The sequence below is a fragment of the Crocuta crocuta genome, unplaced genomic scaffold (genome assembly GCF_008692635.1).
Source record: "Crocuta crocuta isolate KB4526 unplaced genomic scaffold, BGI_CrCroc_1.0 scaffold154, whole genome shotgun sequence".
NCBI classification, from domain to species: Eukaryota; Metazoa; Chordata; class Mammalia; order Carnivora; family Hyaenidae; genus Crocuta; species Crocuta crocuta.
Genome location: NW_027530545.1, coordinates 13,609,446 through 13,629,107, shown reverse-complemented (window position 1 = coordinate 13,629,107; position 19,662 = coordinate 13,609,446). Strand labels below are relative to the sequence as shown.

The following is a 19,662-nucleotide window of genomic DNA, read 5'->3' as shown; positions in this document are numbered from 1 at the left end:
TGAGAGAGAGAAAGAGAGAGAGAGAGAGAGAGAGAGAGAGAGAGAGAGAGAGGCAGGGCTCACCCGAAGCAGGGTTTGAGCTTATGAACTGTGAGATCATGTTCTGAGCCAAACTCAGATGCTTAACTAACTGGGCCTCGCAGGTGCCCTATAACCACTTATTTTTTAGTGAAACTGGACTGAATAATAACAATAGAGATGGATACATCTTCTTTAGCATCACCTTAAAACAGGGAGATTAAACGGCTTTGGATTAATTCTCATATTAACATAACAAAAGTTGCTAAGAAAACTTATATAACCTTATCAAGTAAATACTGTCATTAAGATGATAAAGATTTACAGAATATTTTAAATGCAGACTTAATCATTAGATTTTCAATTTTGGAACACAGTTTGAGTGGTTCACCTAAGGATTAGCAGGCTTTGGAGAATTATTCCATATTTACTAGACTCCCAGGACACTAACAGATCAACCAGAATGTCAATTTGTTAATTTATAACTACTGACGGGATGCTCCAGTGACACAATTACTAACAGATACCATCCTAACAAATTCCTCCCTAGTATTATGGTATGTGAGAAACCAAACCTGAAAGTTATTTGTTAAAGCAGAGAGCAAAAACAAAAGGAATTCCGTATAATGGAGCTGAGGACTTCTGAGTTTTATGAACAGCTTAGAAAATTATGAGGGCTGCACTTTAGAATTCTACCTTTTTGACAACTAACATACCTATTAATGTGCTCCCAACACTATATCATTATACACACACACACACACACACACGCATGCACACATTCTAGACCTGTATTTCACAAATATTTTAACAACATTTCACCATCTGCATTACCATTTCATCATTTGACTTGCTTTTCTATCATCAAGAAATGTTTGTTACCATACCCTTACTTAACTGAAAAAAGCTGTTAAAATTAAATGGGAGTTACCTGACACTGTCTATATTTTAAAGTTACTCTTTGCTACCATCTTAAACCACAGATTATCTTTTGGGCTAGGCCTTTTCCTGGAATGAATTCCACATATGTACAAATCTTTACTGCACATATGATTCATTCAGCTCCAGTTCACAAACTGATTCTGGTGTTGTTATCAAAGGCTTAAAGTATGTGGTATGTGGATCCTATACCCTTTGTGTACAGACTAAAAGCAGTTGGCCATTAGGAAGAAATAGCTATAAAACTCTATATCTTCTTGTACACATAGCTTGTATAGGTTTAGCCACAGAGACAATAAATATATAAAGAAGTGATAGGAGAATCCAATCTGAGATTCTCCCCAAGACCGTATAAAACAGTATTTATTGGGGTGCCTGAGTGGCTCAGTAGGTTAAGTGTCTGACTTTGGCTCAGGTCATGATCTCACAGTTTGTGGGTTCAAGCTCTGCATCGGGCTCTGTGCTGACAGCTCAGAGCCTGGAGCCTGTTTCGGATTCTATGCCTCCCTCTCTCTCTGACCCTCCCCTGCTCGCTCGCTCTCTCTCTCTCAGAAATAAATAAAAACATTAAAAAAATTAAAAAAATACAGTATTTCTCAAGGTAGATAATATAACCCCGTAGATGGGATGTTAATACCTCTTAGGCATATATACAGCCTCACACCACCTCCTTTCAATCAAGTATCTGCAGAAACACTCACAGGCACACCCACAAAAATATCAATCTAGTGTTCAATACTCAAACAAATTAAGGAAATCCTGGGATACACAAAGTAAAACAGGTACTTTACTGGAGGACTTTGAATAATCTTTAACATGTTATATACACATAAACCTCCAATAAGGTTGCACAGCATACAAATTTCCTAAACTCATTTGATCACAAAAATATTTTTCCAAAAACATCTTACAAACTGGTGTCCCAAGGAATATTTTTTTAGAAACTGGTACTTTAAACAATTGAAGTATACATATTGTGAGTGATTAGGTGGGAGACAATTAAAAAGGGATAAATAAGAGGAAGAAACAAATATTCCTCCTCTCAGAACACACACACACGCAGGAATATCTCCAATTACAAGAAAAGCATACAAAGAAATGGAAGGGGAAAGTATGTTTAAATCCGGGTGGGATCTCATTGATTATGTGAATAAGTTCGTTCATTTCAAAATGATTTGTATAAGGTCATATAGCCAGTTAATGACAGAGCTAGGGCTGTATCAACTCACCATACCTTTCACCCCAAACACTGTGGTGACAAAAATATAAATTAGTGTTAAAATATATATGTCACAAGATGCTATAGCCTGAAAACAGTAAAAATAAAAACAAACAAGAATCTTAATCAAAGACTAAAATGATATATGCCAGTTTTATTACTGTGCTTAATTATGCTTCTATTACTCACTGTCTTTAGATTTGATACTAAGTTCCTACAGTAAATGTCTACAACATTAAAATTTTCTAATGATCAAGGAATATGAAGAGAAAAAAATGCCAACTTTACTTGACATTAATTCTTCAATGAAATGCAAAATAAAGAATTAAAGTAGATAATTATGGTACTATATTTAAAGATAAAAAATTATCAAATAAATAGTAAGTCAGAAATTATTTTGCAAAGCTAGTTGCCAGAAAGTAATAGCTTCTCTTTTTTCCTTCTCTTTTCTCTCCTTCTCTTATTTCCTTCTTTCTTCTACCATGATCAAGTTTATTCAGATAAACAGGTTTCAGTAATTAGACATAATGGATTTCAAATATATGATGCAGCTCTTTTACTTTATGAAAAGCGCTTTTATATTCCAAATTTCAGATTGGCTGTTAAGAAATCCTGCCAAACATTCTGATCTCCTTGGTATATGGATCATGATAGGATCATCAAGAGAGTCCCACTTTGATTATTAAAATCCATCAAGAAACAAGCAGACATGTGAATCTGGACAAAAAATAATACTATGAGGATAATGATTTAAAAGTTCTCTAAAGCATGAAGCCGACTTTGTAGGGGAATACGTGAACACTGTGTGAGTAAAATGTATTTCACCAAATTCATAGGAAAAACAATACCAGCAACTGAAGCTCAACACATGTTGAATACTGGCTTTGGTGAGTTTCAAGCACGTTGCCAAATGACAATAAATAGTAATTTAGTTCTTTGCAGTCTGACAACTGAACCAACAATAAAGACAAATTTATAGAGGAACAGAGTGCTGAGAGTGCTTTTTCCTTCTCTTTTTACTAGGCATTCAGGACAGTCTTTTATGATTGTGTACTGATTGTAAATCACAAGGGTTACTTACTTCAAAGTATAAATTAATCTAATGTGAATGTAAAAATTAAGACATAATTTCATATCACTGCCCACAACATTAAGCATACAGTATCAAAAAGGGAATTCTGAAAGTTCTCTGGAAATGTGTCTTCAGATCAACATCTTTGGTAACTCTGTCTCTCTCTCTTTCTCTCTCTCTCTCTTTTTTTTTTTTTCTGAGCACTAGTGGATAACCTGATCACTTTGCTAAAATTCCAGATCCCAGAAGGAATGCATGATAATAATTAGCTACATACAAACCACACACACACATACACATACAGAGCATCATGTCTCAGAAAAAAAGTCATTTTATAAAAGTATACTAAATGTAAAATGAGAAGCTTTTAAGAAGTATAAAGATTTTAATAAAACATGCATTAGCTTATAAAACAACAGTTAATAAAAATGTATCTCTGGGAATAAAGAGTTGTAACATCCATCACAGATGGCTCTTAGGGAATAATACAAAACCAGTTATTGAAGCCAAGGTTTTTGTGCAAGATTTTTATCTCCACAAGATATTCTGATCAAAAAGTCTTGATTCTAAATAGCCAAACACCAATAAATGACATTTTTTTGTTTGTGTGGGAGAGTAGAAAATCGAGATACAATTTTTCTTTTAAAAAGCCCAATAATTTAGAAGAAAATAATTGTCTTAGCCATTTCTTCTTTAGCTATTCAACTAAGCGCTGAACCATTCCTGAACTTTTTCAAGTGGAATTCTAGAACCAGAATTGATTGATAAATGAATGAAAAGCATACAACTCCAAGTTTGATGTAGCTTATTGGTTTCTCATGGAATGAGAATCACAGAGAAATCCTGACACTCCCCTTTACTTTTATTATAAAAGGCATCTGAAACCCTGATAATAACTAAGTATGTATGAGTGAGATCAGAAGCACATTCACTATTTTATGCATAAAAAGACCTAAATATAAGATAGCAGAACTTTCTTCCAAAGAAAAAATCTAATCAGACCCAGGAAGGAGAAGGGTTAAAAAAAAGTCCACAATGTTTTGTTCTATTTAATCTCTGCACTAAAAATTAATTGACCTCTGTTTTAAGAGCTTTGGCTCCATTACTGTTTAATTGAACTGCCTTAGGATGGGGAGACTCTAAAAGGTTTGAATCAAGTTGCTTCTGTGGTCATTGAGGTTAGGACCCAAAATAAATCTATTGAGACACATACCCAGGGGAAGTCAGAGACTAAGTCCATAAAAGTCAATAGTCATTGAGCAGAATCAGTATCTTATAAACATTTAAGATTAACATGTGAGACTATCATCTAGACACAGATCAGATCTTAGCCATTATACTGGCTGGTTTTCTAAATGTCTCTGGTAATGATCTGACAGAGTTTCTGAGAGTTGTCTCTAACTGTGTTTCTAACTGTAATTCTGTTCTCACCCTTACTCACATCCTTAAGTTAAAGAAGTCGTTTTTTTATTTGGTGAAACTAACAGGTAAACACAAAATTGACATAAATGCATACTTTTTCTTTAAATTTTTTAATGTTTATTTATTTTTTTGAGATAGAGACAAAGAGAGACAGTGAGAGCAGGGGAAGGGCAGAGAGAGTAGGAGAGGCAGAATCTGAAACAGGCTCCAGGCTCTGAGTTATCAGTGCAGAGCTGGATGCAGGGCTTGAACTCATGGACTGCGAGATTGTGAGCTGAGTGGAAGTGACTCAGTGCCCTGAAAGATAATGCATTTGTGATAAGGCTACATAGAAAGGGCTGCTAAACTCAACTGGAAAAATTTGGAAAGAATATACCTTAAAAAATGAGTAAGAGATGCCTGGTTAGAGGGAATGAGAACCTATGATCTATGATGAAGGAGCAACATACAAAAACAGATACAGAAATGTGAAAATAAAGTGTGTTGAAGGAAATATAAGTACTATTTTTAGGAAGAACATGTGATTTGAGTAAGTAGAGGCAAAGTAGGCCAGCTTCCTGCAAGGAAACCAGATGATGAAGTTTTATTTTATCTTAAGATAAATAGGGACCTACATCAAGTGATTTTGATTTTAAGTAATGGAGTAGCATGGTCACTCTAGCAGAGTAATAGAGATCGGAGTAGACTTTTAAATCCACATGGAGTGGACAATTTCACTAGTAATCATTTCAAAAAGATAAATTAAAACAACATGAATGGCTTTTAACCAATCAGATGAAGAAATAATCGTAAAGTTCAAGTTTATAAAAATTCAATATTTGAGCATATATCTCATAAATAAAGTATAACAAGGTACTATGATGATCTCTTCATCATTATGTGACATTGTGTAATCTTAGGATACTGTTACAAAGTTCCATAATCATATTCTAAAGTGCAAACTCACTATGAGCTGACATGGTTTGGGACGAGCATTTCTGCTGCTGCAGGTAGACAATTTTGTCCCAAGATTATGCTTGTATTTACAACAGGAACCCAGCCTGGTCATGCTTATCCAACCATATCCTATTGAGGATGCTTGGGGAGCCAAAGGCTATGAAATTCCTAGACTGGGCTGAAGCAAAAGGTCATATTTCACAATCACGAGAAGTCATTTTCTGTATCTATTGAGACTAAGAGGTAAAGATTTCTTACTAACTTCAAAAAATATTCCTTTATTAAACTCATTTTCTCAACTATAAACTGACAATTATAAACAGTATGCATATTACATTTTTATGATGGCAATGTAGTATACATGTAGAATATTTAATGGATAAAATAAGCATTCAGTAAATGTTGCCTAATAATATGTGACTATTAGAGAGTTGTTAACTCAAGAAAAAGAAGTAAAATTGATTAAGACAGAGGTAAAGTATCAAAATCCCAAAGTTCTCCCATCAAAGATTCAATTTACTGAATCTAGGCAGAGTTTTCAATAGAAAATAAGTTAAGGCTGGCATGCAAAAAGGAGCACACAAATAGAGGGGAGTAATAAGAAAGTCAGTGAATGGGGTTCATTCAGAAGCAAAGTTTATAAAAACTAAGGAATTTTATTTATTTTTGTCCAGGCATATTCTGCTGGACCAGAACTGAGTGCATGAATGGATCAAAATAAGCTAGGCAAGTCCATATTAGAATCCTGAAAGTCTTACTCAAGTTTTACAGAATAGTAAAAAATCACACATGAAATGGAATGAAAGTATCTACTCTCCACCTAGGAATGAACAATCTGATCCTGAATTATCTTGTTAACAAGGGGATTAACACAGTGAGTATTCTACCTCTCTCAATCATTTTTGTGTACTTTGTCCTGAAAAAAAACAGCTGGCCATCACTATTTTTTTTTAATCCAATCATTCTTGTTGATTTGGGGGCATCTGTGTCCCTACCACAGTACTCTTCAAGAAAGACGGGGGGAAATAATTAGTAGCTGCAAACATGCTTTGTGTGAATACCTTATTGGAGAAACAATCTTGCTTACAAAACACTTCCAAAGTTTTCTTCAAAGTCTACAACCTTCTGGCTAAATCCCTAGATATTAAATATCAGGTATCTTTTTTAAAAAGTGGTAACATTGAACAAGAAATATAATCACACTTTCCCCAAGGTGCCTTGGTTAATATACTTCATTGAGCGTATTATTTTTAGTCTTTGTTCTCTGACAATATTGCTTAGGACTGATTTTCAATGTTAAAAGTAGGCCTCTCTAAGTGGCTATATTAGAGTCAATTGGTGGTCCTTTTTAAAAAGTGTTTATTGTTGGGGGGGCTAGGGGCAGAGAGAGAGGGAGACAGAATCTGAAGCAGATTCTAGGATCCAAGTTGTTAGCACAGAGCTCAACGCAGGGTTGGTACCCAAGAACTGTGGGACCATGACCTCCGCCAAAGTCAGAGGCTTGAACAACTGAGCCACCCACGCACCCCAAGTGATGGGTCTTTTAAAAAAATATAGCCTTCCACAACTCACCTTGTCCACTTCCCTTCAAGACTCGTATACTTCTCTCCCATTTAGAGACTGTCTTTTTGAGCCATTGTCCCTAACGTTAGTGTATCTAAGCATTTTTGATTCGCTAAAATGAAAAACAAAAGTTGAGACCCACAGGGACAGTGTAGTGTTTAGCAAAAGCTAATAAATTCAGCCCCAACTCACAACTATCGCCGGTACTCTCTTTATGTGCTGTTACACAGTTTTTCACTGTCCCAATTTCCCCCTCAGCAAAAGAAGCATAGCTATGCCTCCCTAATGCATACAGTCATTTAACACATTCAGTAAGTTGTAGGTATTATTGTGGTAGATTTGGGAGGTTCTCTGAAAGCACCAGTATTTGCATTTCTAAAGTAGAAGAAAGAAGATTTAGTTGTCTCATCTCCGCCTTTGTTTTTGCCATTTAGTACTGTCTAATATATGAAATCTGTAGCTACTTTTTTTCTACTACAAAACAGGAAGGGCATACAGAGATGTGGTGGGTATCCAATGAGATGAGATAGAAAATATAAATTTTAATGTTGCACTAAAGTATTTAAATATACCATTATGCAAATTTTAAATGCAAGTCAGTTTGACCTGTAATGATTGTTTTTCTCCTCATACTAAAGTAAAAAAAAAAAAATTTTTCCAAAAAGAAAAAATTCTGAGTAAAGCATCTATGGAAGGGTGGACAGTGCCAGGTATTGAGGTATATTCCCATCAGTTCATTATTTTTGCTTATGTGGTACAATAGAGATTTTATGTAATTATACATGCAAGGAATGTTTCAGCTTCATTATCAACTCACAAATTTCCAAGGTGAATGAAGAGCTCATCATATCCAATGGAAGTTATTTTCTGCCACGGTGATAAAATGCACGGGTTACAAGGAGTGATAGAGGAGCCTGGACTGGCTCACATCTCTGCCCCACTCCCATCATTAAATTACTTCTACACATTTAATCTTTTTTCTACAGTGACTGAAATTGCACAGCTTAAATCTGACTTTGTCAAAAAATATTTATTCTCATTAAAAGATTTCCATTTCATTTATTATTTATAGTTCGAAATGAATGTTCTATTCAGCATTTCAGTGAATTGCTTAATAAACCTCTCTTTCGTTTTCTAGGTTTGCCAAGCATTGCCTTACAAATCAAATGCAACCTAAGATACAAATTATATTCTTCAGATATTCTAATGTTTATTGCTTGGCCATCCCCAGATGTACTAAAAAAAAGTAGTTGTTTTAAAAACACATATTACGGGATAAATTAATACTATTACTAGGACATATTAAATGTAAAAAAGTTGCTTAAGTAAACTTGGAAAGTAATTTTACCTGGCAAATTTGAATAGACTAGCTATTTGACCATCAGCATTCCATTTGCTAGGGACAAATGCATTTGGATTAGTTGAGGTAATCACTAACATGGCAGGGGCTGGGGCCTTTTGTTTGAACAGTTTTCAACAGCTGCCTCAGTCAATGTCTGAAATACTCAAATCACACAGCAGCACTCCTTGCGCTGGTACCGCTTGTTATTTACTATTTATTAGGAATTATCATTTACCATAGAATCCTTGAAAATAGTCAGGGTCCTTTGCTTTTGCTAGGCATTTTGGTCCAGTGTCAAAATAAATGGCTTTAGCCATTATTTTATTTATGTTAAGAGGATTTTCAAAGTGTTGGATTCTATTTGTTAAATATTTATGTATTTTCACTAAACTATACACAATCATACTTTATATTCCTTCTTGTAATTTTTGCCACTGATTTATTCAATATAATCATACTTATTTTCCTTATGTTTAATAAAGATTAATAAGCAATCCATTGTGTGTCAAAAATATTAAAAATATAATTATTGACTCAAATCACCAAGCATTCTGTGTCTGAAAACTACATTTATTCCATCACAGCACTGTCTTGTCTTTTCTTAACTAGACTGCATAATTTTTCTTTACTTTTCTACCAATTTTTATGATAGCAGCATTTGCAAGAATAATTTTCTGTAAATCAAAAAAATAAATGGACATATCTTGAAATTCTTATGCATACAGTTTCCCCAGGAACAGATACTCCTGTGCAGGAGAGATGGAGAGGAGGAGACAACGAGAGATAGCAAACATCAGCATGAAATATCGAATGAGTGTATGTGTGTCTGTGTTACAATGTGACTTCAATTTACAGCAATATTCAGGAAGAAAAGCACAGCTACTAGTTTGTGAATTTCTGGACTAAGAAATCAAAATAAATCAAAACCACAAATCACCCTTTTGGAAAATGCATGATAACTCTGATTTGCTAAGAAAAAAGTCAACAAACACAGGTCGTTGTTACCAATTAGCATAAATCTAATAGTTTTCAAGGTATTTTAACGAACACTACAGTTGATGAGCGTATAATTATCAACTCTGTTTCTTGTTTTTTAAAATTCGCACCTTCACTTTCACATTGTGAACTATCACTCAGTGGCAAATTACAGTTCTCATTTAGGTGACACTGTAATAAGCATTAACGAAAGAATTAAAATTAACTCCATAACTTGTTACTTACATAAACAGTGAAATTACATGCGTATGTATGTGTTTATTCAAAATAGCTAGTGAATACATTTGTCTATTCATATTTGCATATATAGGTTTCTAATAACCTTAAACTACGCTAGAAAAATCTAAGAATACAGTTTACTTATCTGTAAACGAAATCCTTCAAGGGTGACATATCATATGAATTGAAACACTCACTGTGGAAGGACTGAAGAATATTAATGGTCCCCTCATCTGTTAATCTTCCTGTTTTTGTTATCTGGATACATTTGAGCTGATTTGAAGATTCTCTTGATTCAATCCAGCAAATCATGTCTTCATTGTAAATAAAATCCAGAGTATGAATTTCATTTCCATTGACTGAGCTCAGGGTTGCTATTTTACTGCCATTAAGATAGAACACCTCAATTGTTTCAGAATTTGCAATTAATAGCATAGGTGGGCTATCTGTTGGTTCTAGAATAAAAGAGAAAAAGAGAAATTAGTAAAAAAGAGTCCTTTTTTTCATACTTTTGCATTACTTACTATATCTTATTCCTATATTTTAAGGCATCTTTAAAATTTTAAAAATGCTTGCAAAAGTGTTTATTAATAACTCATATATGCTTCACTGACTATATATTGCATTTTGCTTCTTTAAAGAAAACATAGTCCACTGAGTATTTGTATTCTTTATTTCCTTAATCATAATGTATTGTGTAAATGTGAGGACGATGCTGTTTGCTTTCATTGTTGGTAAATAAAGGAAGGGCTGTGAAGTTGGCTTTTTTGTTGTTGTTATTTTGTTTTACTTTTACTTATTTATTTATTTACTTATTTATTTATTTACTTATTTATTTTTAGCAATGAGGATAGATCTGGACTGACCTCTCCATACAGTTTTATAGACTTCCCTTGTGAGCAAGGACATTCTTTTTTGAGGTGGATGCATGAAGCTAAAGATGAATTTTCTGGAATAGAATGTGCAAATCTCAGAAGCTCATACTAACAGAACCTGTGACTTCAGCCTTACTGGCTCCTTGACTGAGTCCAGGAGTCAAACAATCACAAGATTATGACTAGATTATGATTACTGAGCTACTTCTTTCCATGTCCTTTTTCTTATAGTCAAGAAAATGAGATTGTAGAGGTAAAACTAACTTGCTCGATACTACTGTTAGAACAATGCATCTTTGCTTTTGTGAGTATTGGTGAGTGATGAATATGCTAATTGACCAAAATTTCAATGCCTGTTAAGAGTTAAAAGTAACACTGAAATGCCATATAAAATTAGTGTTGAAGTAGTTTATCCACAGAGTCATAATCAGAGTAGCTTTTGTGGTAATTAGGAAATAGGATGAATTTGGAAATCTTTAATTCCTCTTTTTTTTTTTCTGTCTTCCATCCAAAGTGTCAATAAATACCTTTGATTTTGATGTCAAAGCATATCAGGAATCATACCACTTCTCAGTGACTATTACTACCACCCTGCTCCAAGCTGCCACTGTCTCTCAACTAGATCATTCCAAGAGCCTTCTAACTGGTTTCTCTGTTTTCATAGATGCCCTCTTTGTCTTTTAGTCTTTCTCAACACAATAGCCAGAGTGATACCTTTAAAATGTTAATGTCACTCAAATCAGTTTTCAGCCCAATACCTCAGAGTGTTCCCATTTCAATCACAGTAAAAGCCAAAGTCTTTATAATAGCCTGTAAAGCCCTCCATGAGCTGTCTTCTCATTACCTGTTTGACCTCATTTCTTTTATCTCCTTAGTAATGTCACCCTTGTCATCTCCCTCCAGATACACCACCCTTCTTACTGTTCCTTGAACAAGAGGCCAAGGAAGCCTCCATCTGAGAGTCCCTTCCTACCTCCTAATAACCTCCCATATATCAGAATGCCTGATTGCTCACCTCTGTTAGGTTAGTATTTGAATGCTACCTTTCTAGCAAAAACTTCTCTTACCACTTTACTTTTTGAAAATTGAAAGCTCCTACAAACTAACTTTCTATAACCTTTCCTACTTTATTTTTCCCATATAACCATCAAACATTGCACATATTTTTTCCTGGTTTATCTTTTTCTACTTCTGCCTCTGTATCTCTAGCATTAGAATCTAGTGGTTATTCAATACAATTTCCTGAATACATAAAATGGACACATGGAATTCTTGCAGAGCAGAGCTCTTAAGAAGCATTCTGTGAAATGTTAAAAAATAATTTGGTTTCTTTAACTGATGAATGGAATACAGAGGAAAATTTGGCTAACAGAAAATTTCATAGACACCACTTGATCATTCAAGAAACTGATACTGAGCATTGTAAAGATAGGAAAAAAAGGAAATGTATTTACTATGATTAATATAATTAAATAAGTCTAAACTTTTCAGTGATTATTTATTGGTCTTCATCATTTCTGATGTGAGTGGGGATATCAGGCTCTTTGTATTTTACTCAGAATGTCATTTGAATTTTTACCCTCTGAGGAATTAAATCAATCAAGGCATACAATTTTTCTCCACCTCAGAAAGAGACTAGAAGTTTCTGACTTAATAAAAACTTCAAGACAAAAAAAAGAAACAACAACAACAACAAAACAATAACAAAAAGTCTCAGTGAGATTATAAAATTAATTAGCCTAACAGTTTCTTACCGATAGACTTGCCCTGGACTACCTAGTATAAACCAACAAAAAAGAAGTATCAAAAATGCTAAGATCATTTCCATGATAAAGCATTAGGAAAACTGTGAATTATCTCTGCTTAACAAAACCTTGTCTAGGGACCACAATGAGTCTTGCTTAGCCAGTTGGCTTCCCTCTTAACTTCTTAAAGCCATTTTGAACCATGCATGCTTGCTCTTGCCATTCCCTAATTCAGAAGTCCAGACTTCGTCACTTTTCAATGCTCCCACCTCTGTTGTTTTCCCGTTGACCTTAGCACTCCTGAAACCTATCGGATCATACATTTCTCAGGTTATGAAGAGGTCTTAGATGGCTGTATTATCATGTTAACAAAGACACAGTGCCAGTCTGTCAATGCTTACTGTCTTCATTTGACAACTGAAATGACCTTTGGTGACATTGCCTTTTATTAAAAAGTGAACCACACTGAAACTTCTTTGCTTCCAAGCTTTATGAGAAGTCCAGATGTAGAGAATAATTTCTTAAATGGCTACTGGTCAGTAAATTTACTTACGTAATAAACATTCTTTGGAGTGAGGCTAGAATATGAAGGAACACTAAGATTCCCCTTAGAAACTGAGAAGAAAATAAATTAATGGTCAATACAGGCAATGCTCACTTGACATAAGTTATAAATCTATTTGATTTTTGTAGTTGGTTTTTGAGTAAATCAGTTGATTGTAAAATATAACAATGTAATGTAAAATATAACAACTACTGATTTTATAACTTCTGATAAACAGAAAACCAATAAAGTCATAATTTGACATGGTACTTCATAATTTTACATGGTTTGATTTGATAATGGGGGCTTTAAAAATTCAAATGACATAGTGGAGGAAGGATACTTGTTAGTTGTGATAATATTCATATGTCTCAGCTCACTATTTTTAAAAACATTTTAAATGTTTTTTATTTATTTCTGAGAGAGAGAGACAGTGAAAGCAGGGGAGGGTCAGAGAGAGAGGGAGACACAAAATATGAAACAGGCTCCAGGCTTTGAGCTAGCTGTTCAGCACAGAGCCCGACGTGGGGCTTGGGCTCACAAATGGTAAGATCATGACCTGAGTTGAAGTCAGACGCCTAACCGACTGAGCTACCCGGGCACCCCTGTCTCAGCTCACTATTAAATGTGGTTTCTCTCTTTACACAAATAAACATAAGGCATACTTATGGGGGTGGGAGGAAGCCAGTGAAACTCAAGAACCCATAAAAATAATCAGGGGCTAAGGGTATAAATCATTTTTTTCTACTTCATGAAAGCTGGCATATGTAATCTGCCTCAACCTGCACTAGGTCTGATCTCCAGTGTGCATCATTACCTCATGATCCCACATGCCAATGGAAGAGCATCATTACCTTGTGTAATGATGATAAAAGTCTCGCAAGAACAAATGTGATGTTCTTATCAAATGCCATCCTTAGAGTCAGTGGACGGTATTCCCAAAGAAACAGTTGGAAAGCACATTAGATGACTTGAGTCAAAGGAATACGTACATCAACTTAGAGAACCAAGACTTAAATTGAATAAACCTCTCCATCAGGTTATTAGTTGAGTCCTGCTGGGGGAGCAAAAGTGTCCTCACCTTCCTCATCATTCCCCATATGCCAGCAGCATAAAAAAAAAAAAAATAGGTATTTTCTCTCCCAGTTAGAAAGATGTATATTTATGCTCTGTATGGTCAGAAATTAGTTTTTTCCTATCATATATGTTATATTAACCAGTGCTACAACTTTTGAAGACTGATTAGAAAACTGTGAACTAGAGAGAGAAACTTGGAAACATGGAGAAACTCATTTGGCTAGTTTCACAATAATGCCTATTTAAATGCCAGGCCCTATAACTGTACCCCTGCAAATATTCCCTTATCCTCTCATAGCCATGACTATGCTGAATGTCTATGTATATACTTATAATATGTCTTGACAGATAGTTGATTCTAAACGAATGTTCTCAGAGTAAATACAGCTTAAAACTTATTTTTAAGATTTCATTTAAACTTATTCTTCCATTCAATTCTAAGAATACTAGTTCAGCTATTTTCCTTTTAGATGATTAGAATTATGAATTCAGGTACTTACAGATAAATATAGACTTCATAAATATTTATGTTATAACAAATATATATACAAATATATATGTATATATATTTGGATACACACACATATAAGTGTTTATTGATTTGTTACATTGTATTCTAATTTTCCTGTAATTGTGAGCAATTATCTCCACTGAATAAAGTTCAGTAGGTGCACCTTAGTATGTGTTGAGCTAAAGATGAAAACAACCAGAACAAAAAAATTCCCACATTCAATTCCATAAAAGGTTAAATAATGACTCGCATGTAAGTATATAAAATGAAGGGTCAGAGTAAGACTAAATGTGCAAGAAAACAGAACACTATCATCTCTGCAGCCCAAAGAATGGTTGTTAACCAATACAAACTTAAAATAATTGAAAGAGGATTTTTAAAAGTTTTACTTGTAATACATCATACACAAATTATATAAAGGCTTTAAAAGTAAGAAAAATAGGATGAAGTTAGAAATGAGAAGGATGTTAACAATTTATAATGAAAATCACACCTCTGTAGGAAGGTGAACTACTATAGGAAACAAAATGAAGACCAATCCATGTAAAGATACTAAATTAAAAAAAAATCACCACAGGGGAACCTGGGTGTCTTAGCTGGTTAAACGTCTGGATTTGTGTCAGGTCATGATCTCATGGTTCATGGGTTAGAGCCCTGCATCTAGCTCTGTGCTGACGGCTTAGAAATGGGAGCCTGTTTTGGAGTCTGTGTCCCCCTCTCTCTCTGCTCCTTCCCACTCACATTCTGTCTGTCTCTCTATCTCCCTTTTTCTCTCTCTCCTTCAAAAATAAACATTAAAAAAAGTATTAAAAATAGCATATAACAGTGTGCAAAAAAAACAGAAAAAGTTAAATGTGAAATATTAGTTATAAATATAAATATGAATGATATAGTTTAAAAAGTAAGAAAAAGCATTATTCAAATAATATTATAAACTATACGTCAGAGTCAACTAAGGCAAACTAAAAACGTGAATGAAGTTAATGTAAGTGGAAGAAAAAATGATACAGGGTTGAAAAATTTTCTTTTCATGTCACAAACATATATAGCCAAATTTGTTTCTCTTGTTTCATCAACTATTTTTAATGGGAAAATATATTTAGTGAACTGAAAATCATTTAGAATATCATGCTATATATTAGAGGAAACTATTGTATCACATTTTATAAAGAAAAAAAAACTACAATATGAACCAAATGTGGAAATATCAAGCTGCATTATAAACAGTATTGAGCTAAGCACAAAATAATGCATATTGGTAAACTCTGCTATAATTTATTTTAGCATTACTGTTTACTGTCACAATGTATTTATGCTTAACTATTGTTTGGATGAAAATGCTTTATTTATTATATTTTTATTTTATTATGTAGTATTTATAGATCTATGGAATCCAACTAGAATCCAAAGAGATCATAAGACAGTCTGCCTTCAAGAAAAATAGAATCTAGTAGAAAGATTGAAGTGTATAAAATATACACTTTTTCAAAGTCATGTTTTAAAGTCAGGTTTACAAAAGATATACAGTGACATTGAGTTCCAAAGAATGGTTAGACATATCTTGCTATGATCTGAATATTACTGTTCTCCCAAATTCATATGTTGAAATCCTAACCCCCAAAGGTAATGGTGCGGAGAAGGGGGGTGGCACTGAGGTGCTTAAGTCATGAAAGAGGAGCCTTCATGAATGGGATTGATGCCTAAATAAAGACTCTCTGCAGAGATCTCCAGCCCCTTCCACCTTGTAATAACTCAGTAGGTCTACAACCCGGAAATCTTCACCAGAACATGCTGGCAGCCTGATCTCAGACTCCCAGCATCTGGGACTGTGAGGAATTTCTATTGTTTATAAACCACTGTGTTATTTTGTTACAGGAGCGTAAACAGACTAGACACATCTGTTTGGTAGAGTCAAAAGTTCCTTAAAGGTAATGGCATTCGGTCTCAGCCTTGCTTTAACAGAGAAACAGAAACTGAGAGCAGAGATGGAAATGTTCATGGAACAAATGGCCCTCATGAAAGCATAGATGTAGGAAAGACTAGAATATGCTGGGTGGATAGAGTTCAGCTTTTCAGTTTTCTAGAAGGAAGACTATGTACGGGTGGTGAAAATACTTCATAATGATAGTAACAAAGCTAACCCCTTTTGAACGTATCTTAGGAGCCAGACACTGTAATGCATGCTTCACATGTATTAGCTTATTTGTTGTTGTTGTTGTTATTTTTGAGAGAGAGAGAGAGAGAGTCAGTCAGTCAGTCAGTCAGACAGAGTCTGAGCAGGGGAGGAGCAGCGAGAGAGACACACACAGAATCCCAAGCAGGCTCCAGGCTCTGAACTGTCAGCACTGAGCCTGATGCAGGGCTTAAATCCAGGAACTATGAGATCATGACCCGAGCAAATACTTAAGTGACTGAGCTCTCCAGGCGGCCCTTGCTTCCAATATTCCCATTAGAAACAGACATCAATAGAAGAAATGTAAGTCCCAGAGAATTCTCCAAGGTCCCAGAACACTAGGTTCTACATTGTGTAAATAGACAGTTAATAATCTTATTTTTAATTATAAAGAAGGCAATCCAAACCCATTTAAAAAAAAAAAAACTTGCGGACATAGGCACTTGATATCTGGATTACTGATACAGAAATGCTATTTTAATTTCTCAGAAAATAGGAAATAAGTACCTAAAATAGGTGGTACTGAGTTCTAAAGTAGAGCTGGATTCATGTATCGAAGTAGAAGTTCTAAATTGTTTTTTTTTTTTAAGTTTATTTATTTATTTTGAGATAGGGCTCTGCACTGTTAGTGCAGAGCCTGACACAGGGCTGGAACTCACAAACCATGAGATCATGACTTAAGCTGAATTCAAGATGCTTAAATGACTGAGCCACCCAGGGACCCTTAGAAGTTCTAAATTGTAGTGATTATTTTATGTAAACAAGGAAGGATATGGAGTTTAGAATTATACGGAAATTTTAGAGTTGGATAATGGTGAGAATAATGGTGTTATTAAAAGAAACAGCCATGGGGCGCCTGGGTGGCTTAGTCGGTTGAGCGTCCGACTTTCGCTTAGGTCATGATCTCGCGGTTCGTGGGTTCGAGCCCCGCATCGGGCTCTGTGCTGACTGCCAGCTCAGAGCCTGGAGCCTGTTTCAGAGTCTGTGACTCCCTCTCTCTCTGACCCTCCCCTGCTCACGCTGTCTCTCTCTCTCTCTCCTAGAAAAAAAAAAATAATTAAAGAAGAAAAAAAAAAGAAACTGCCATGAAAGAAAGTTGAGTCAGCTTTAAGAGATGATGATTTTAATGTTGGCACATTATTAGTTTAGTGTCATGTCCTGTCATCTTTGGCATTACAAAAACTCACTCAGGTAAACTATTTATCCACCTACATTACCACAGACTTCTAAACAATTTTTAACTTTTTGTTATTTTGATCTTATTCGTGAAATGAAGGTACCTTCATTTAGAGTAAATTTCAATTTGAAATGTGATGATTGAAAAGCAATAAGATATGGTGTTTCTCAGGAATAAGGATCATTTTACAAAAACAATTAAAGTCAATAATATAATGCCATGCACACAAAAAAGCTTTTTCATTTTGAAAATAAACAGCTTTCAAATTTTCTTTTGTATTTTAAAGAGCTGGTCTACCAGAGCAAGAAAGTATTTCCCCTATTATCTGGAAGGCCTTACTTGGCACATGTTAAGCATTCAATAAATGAATGATGCATGGAGAAATGCTTGAATATGGACTCTCCAATGTTTCTAAAAGTATTTTACTAAATTTGCAAATTTAAGAACGATAGTGTTTTCCAATTTCAGTAAGGAAAATGAAATAAATAATGCATTGTGGTTTTTAATCAGGGAATTGAAAGAAATTTAATTGATAACCACTGAAGGGTTACATTAGTAAAATTCAAACTCTCAGAATAGAATTCATTCAAATTTTAGGTTACTGACTATTAAAAGTAGTAGATGATCCAGGTATGGTCAATTATTATTAGTTACTGAGGAGAGGTGGCTATTTTTTAATCTCTTTACCATCTTCCTAATTGTAGAAAACAAGAACTAATTTACCTTTAGAAATACATTTTTCCCAAATGTATTTGACATGCCCCTCTAAGTTAGAAATTGCTAATAATTGAGTTTAAAATGTAATAGATGTTGGCTTATTTTAAAATTGTCTTTAAATAACTCCTATTCACAGATATTTTCTGTTTGACAAGATGGGTGTGCAAAAAAGCCACATTTTAGTTGTTCTGCAAAAAGAAAACACTGTCTTAGTATTTGCAGGTTTATTTATTCATTTAACAAATATTTTTTGAGGACAACCAGCTGCTGTCAGGTATTGCTCTAGATGCCAGGGATATAGCAGTTAACGAAACTATAAAATTCCCGTGTTCATGGAGCTTACATTAGTGAAGAAAGCAGACAATAAGCAAACAAATACTATTTAATATTGTTCAGCAGTGATGAATTCTGTGAGGAAATGCAAAGAATTGGTAGTAATCGGGATGCAGGCTGCTCCTTAAAGAATAGTCCAATTCAGAATATATCTAAAAGTTTGAAACAAAGGGTTTGAGAGAAAGAATGGTGTCAAGGACGAGTCCAATGTTTTGCCTTGAACAGCTAGGTGAATGAGTAGAGGGTGATGTTCCCCAACCACTGTTGGGGAGAGGATCAAGACTTTGGGACACAAAAAGTTAGATATTTCTGTTATATTTCCAAAGGAGATATTGAGTTGATTTTTATATCCAAGTGAGTTTGGTGTTCAACAGAGAAGTCAGGGCTGGTGATACAAACTTACCAGTCTCAGTCTCTAGATGTTTTATAAAATCATGGAAAAAGATGTGTTTTTAAAGTCCTGATACAAGATGAGAGCACTTAGGAAACCAATAAAGAGATGTCCAAAGAACTGAACACTGAGTCATGCTGAAAATAATGAGGATAATGCAGCAAAATAAAATGAGAAAAAAAATTCCCAGTAGGCTAAAAGGAAAACTCTAAAATGCACTGCTTTAAAAAGGAAAAGTATTCAAAAAGGACACAACGATTAGTTGTGTGCTAAGCACTGCAATTGAGTAATTAGGCAACTGGAGGTCACTGGTAATCCTGATAGGAGAGATTTAAGTGATTCATAAGAATAGAAGACTGATTTAAGCGAGTTCAAGACAGAGGGGAGGAAGTA

At 34.5% G+C, this 19,662-nt stretch overlaps 1 protein-coding gene across 1 annotated transcript in view; it reads right to left on the bottom strand.

The window, feature by feature from the left end:
• LRP1B (LDL receptor related protein 1B) overlaps positions 1 to 19,662 on the bottom strand; it is a 1,854,983-nt gene that overhangs the window by 962,016 nt on the left and 873,305 nt on the right. Inside the window, exon 6 of the mRNA XM_077767810.1 lies at positions 9,924 to 10,181. Coding sequence (XP_077623936.1) covers positions 9,924 to 10,181 — 258 coding nt within the window. The remainder of the gene's footprint in view (positions 1 to 9,923; positions 10,182 to 19,662) is intronic.